This window comes from Micropterus dolomieu, linkage group LG18 (assembly GCF_021292245.1).
Source record: "Micropterus dolomieu isolate WLL.071019.BEF.003 ecotype Adirondacks linkage group LG18, ASM2129224v1, whole genome shotgun sequence".
In the NCBI taxonomy this organism is placed as follows: Eukaryota; Metazoa; Chordata; class Actinopteri; order Centrarchiformes; family Centrarchidae; genus Micropterus; species Micropterus dolomieu.
Window position 1 is genome coordinate 2,501,010 of NC_060167.1, and position 3,939 is coordinate 2,504,948.

General features: G+C 42.4%; 1 protein-coding gene across 1 annotated transcript in view; it reads right to left on the bottom strand.

Annotated features, from left to right (window-relative positions):
- The window catches only part of LOC123956955 (E3 ubiquitin-protein ligase RNF123-like), a 7,474-nt gene that overhangs the window by 2,210 nt on the left and 1,325 nt on the right, over positions 1-3,939 (bottom strand). Inside the window, exons 2-4 of the mRNA XM_046029530.1 lie at positions 2,919-3,084; positions 2,524-2,608; positions 628-707 (exon numbers count right to left, since the gene is read on the bottom strand). Coding sequence (XP_045885486.1) covers positions 628-707; positions 2,524-2,608; positions 2,919-3,000 — 247 coding nt within the window. The 5' untranslated portion in view covers positions 3,001-3,084. The remainder of the gene's footprint in view (positions 1-627; positions 708-2,523; positions 2,609-2,918; positions 3,085-3,939) is intronic.

Genomic DNA, 3,939 nt, shown 5'->3' on the forward strand with positions numbered 1-3,939 from the left:
CAGAGCGTTTGCTGTCAGGGCCCCGAGGCTCTGGAACAGCCTGCCCGAGGAAATCAGGTCGGCTGAGTCAGTGAACTCTTTTAAGTCCCTTCTTAAAACATACTTTTATAGGAGAGCCTTTCCCGATCTTATTTGACTTTATTATCCCTTTTATTTTATTCTATTTTACTAATTTATATTAAATTTTCATGCTCTTATCTTGTTTTTTTTTGTATTATTCTTTACACTTGTTAAAGCACTTTGTAACTTGTTTTTGAAAAGTGCTCTACAAATAAGGATTATTATTATTTTTATTATTATTATTATTATGATGCATATTGCACATTTTTGGTTCATCCAATAAACCTCATTTCACTACTGAAACATTACTGTGTCTTTCAGTTATTTGATAGCTCAAAATGAAATTGCTGATCCAAATACCCAATTATTTTTAAATGAAAATCATGGCAATTGTGCCTAAACTTTTGCATACGACTGTATACTGTCTTAGGGTGAGGGCGGAGTGGCGAAACAAGGGATTGGGGGGGGGGGTTAAGGTTAGGCTTGTAGTTGTGAAGGTGAAGGTTAGGGTAAAGGGCTAGGGAATGCATTATGTCAATATAGAAACAAACATGTGTGTGTCCTTACCTCTGATGTCCTCAGTGGGTTCTCCTTCAGACAACAATCTCTCCAGGTGAGTACCAAGATCCTGGAAACCAAGAGGCTTCCTGCGCAAGAGGAAGAGGAAAAACATTTTAGGAGTAATAACACAAGGAGAACGGAGCCAACAAGAGATCAGCCGAGTGATCGTTTGTTATGCTCAAGCTGAAATGTACCTGCATATGAAAAGTCTATTTATACTAATCAAGTCAAAAGACATTAGGCTGTTCAGATGTGACCAGCGTTAAAAAGAGGCTGCTGTGGGATAGAAAGAGTCCAGGACTGCACACCTCTGCACCCAAACAGTAACAACGTAGGCCTGCCATTCATTATAATGCGGGAGGAAACTGATTGGACCGACAGTACGCTGACGAAACACCTGCGCTTTTCACCGCGTAAGAGAGACAAGGTGTGAATGTGAAAAGGTCAGACACCTGGTTTGATAAAATACAGAGATTCGCTCTGATGCTGATGTTCTCTCGTCCTCGTTATCAGGGGAGCTCAGCGTAGAATTCATTCAGGAAGCAGCTGCTCGTGTTCAGCTGACTACAATGACAACAACGCCTCCGCTCATGGCAGCTGTGACTAATTAACGGGAATTCGCTGAGAACCAAAAGCAAAACGCGTCTGTTGTTGGTTTGTGTGTGACAGAACGCAATTTAAAGATCCTCTGTGAGGGAAGAAGCTCCACTCTGTAACACCACTGTACAACCAGAGGGAGAAAAAGTGTCATATTGGACTGTGTCAGCAGATTAAGGATCAGTGTTTCGACATGTGAAACTCCCACCTGATCCTCACAAAGCCGGCTGCTGGTCTGTAAGGAGGATCACACACACACACACAGGGACATGGTGTCTATGTATAGAGCTGATGGGGGGTAACGTGAATCTGTCTGGGTTAAGAAAAGAGCCCGCTGTAACACTAGTCCAGGTCAGGGTACAAAACAAATTCTGTACACACAAATAAACATGTGCTCAGCGTTTCATCAGCTGGGAAAGAGTTATTATCTGTTGCTCAGCACATCTTCTCCAGCCTCCTGTTTCTCTAATCAAACCGACGACACGTTTGTTCATCAGGACCGGCTCCCACGCACAGAACCTCACATGTGAACCTCAAGGTGGCGCTACAGGAGAAAGTCAGAGTATCAAGATAATCAGTGGGATTCATCCTCTGGGGAGCATGAACACAATTTCAAGGCAGTCCATCCAGCGGTTTTCGAGATATTTCACAGAATAACTAGAAGAAAAGTCACTGGAGTTGTCAGAAAGAGCCACACCGGTTCTTCTAAATACGCTGTTCACCTTGTAACGTGATAAACCCGCTGCCCTGTCTATGACCCAACAATAAAAGATTTTGATGTGAAGCAACAGCAGCTGGAAATTCAAGATTACTTTATTTTTCCCAAAAGCAACTGTTTCTTGGACATAAAGGTCGCTAAATAAAGAAAATATGTACAATTATAGGGCAGTAACAGACGTAGTGCAGACAAAAAACGCATTCAGTCCATACAAACACAGCCTCTCATTTCAGATCCTCCATCTGAGTTTTTAAACCTATTCAGGTGTCTTTTCCTGTATTTTATTGGAACCCTACAGAGTCTACCTGCGGACAGGCCATGGAAGAGGTCAGCGATCGTTTTTCCCGGCCTGTTTCACTAATATCTTCCGCTCCCTCGCCCCCATCACTTCCTTTGCTGCGTGGACCAGTCTACTTCGTCGTGATTTTGTGACCAAAAAGAAGCTACGTTTCCATGCTCGGCTTGCATCAGCGGCAACTTAACAACGGCTCTGACACACTAAAGCGACCGATACGCAGAAAAATAAAAACGTGATCCGAATGTACAGACATGAGGACCCTGATGGACTGAACTGGGGCCGCCGTTACCTGAGGGAGGCCAGAGCAGGTCCCTGTTTGGTGGAAGGAAACACATGGTGCAGGTAGTCGCTCAGCAACTTCTCATTCACGATACCTGACAGAGGGAGAGAGACAATCATCGCCATCACAATACTGTAAGAAACACGTGTTGCCAGTACATGTACTTAGACCCGTACTTCATCTGTGTACCTGCTCCAAATCCTGTTGCAGCTCTTATGATTTAAAAAAAGATTATCCGATGGTGTCAAGTGACTAATCAGTTAATCAATTAATCTTTGCAGCTCTAATGAGGTTACTCTCCTCTGAAATCCCACCAAATCTTCACCATCACCACGTGTGCAGCACAAAGCTACAGCCGACCCTGAACCAACACGTACACGCAGTATTCTCCCAGCGGGACGTACCTGTGGCTTTGGGTTTGTCTGTGTCTGAAGCCAGTCTGTAGTTGCGGCGTGTCAGAGCGGTGCCGCCCCCTTTAGAGCTCATCCTGTCTGCAGACACCTGGGGTCACCTGGGGTCACCTGGGATCACCTGGGGTCACCTGGGGTCACCTGGGGTCACCAGACACTGCTGAGGAACAGAGAGGGGACATTTAATGACCATTTAACTACTCTAAATACATGAGGCTGAGAATACTTGTGTACTTTTACTGTGGATACTGTAACTACATGAAGCTGAGAATACTTGTGTACTTTTACTGTGGATACTGTAACTACATGAAGCTGAGAATACTTGTGTACTTTTACTGTGGATACTGTAACTACATGAAGCTGAGAATACTTGTATACTTTTACTGTGGATACTGTAACTATATGAGGCTGAGAATACTTGTATACTTTTAAATCTGTACTTTTACTGTGGATACTGTAACTACATGAGACTGAGAATACTTGTATACTTTTAAATCTGTACTTTTACTGTGGATACTGTAACTACATGATGCTGAGAATACTTGTGTACTTTTACTGTGGATACTGTAACTACATGAGGCTGAGAATACTTGTATACTTTTACTGTGGATACTGTAACTACATGAGGCTGAGAATACTTGTGTACTTTTAAATCTGTACTTTTACTGTGGATACTGTAACTACATGAGGCTGAGAATACTTGTGTACTTTTACTGTGGATACTGTAACTACATGAGGCTGAGAATACTTGTATACTTTTAAATCTGTACTTTTACTGTGGATACTGTAACTACATGAAGCTGAGAATACTTGTGTACTTTTAAATCTGTACTTTTACTGTGGATACTGTAACTACATGAGGCTGAGAATACTTGTGTTACTTTTACTGTGGATACTGTAACTACATGAAGCTGAGAATACTTGTGTACTTTTACTGTGGATACTGTAACTACATGAAGCTGAGAATACTTGTGTACTTTTAAATCTGTACTTTTACTGTGGATACTGTAACTAC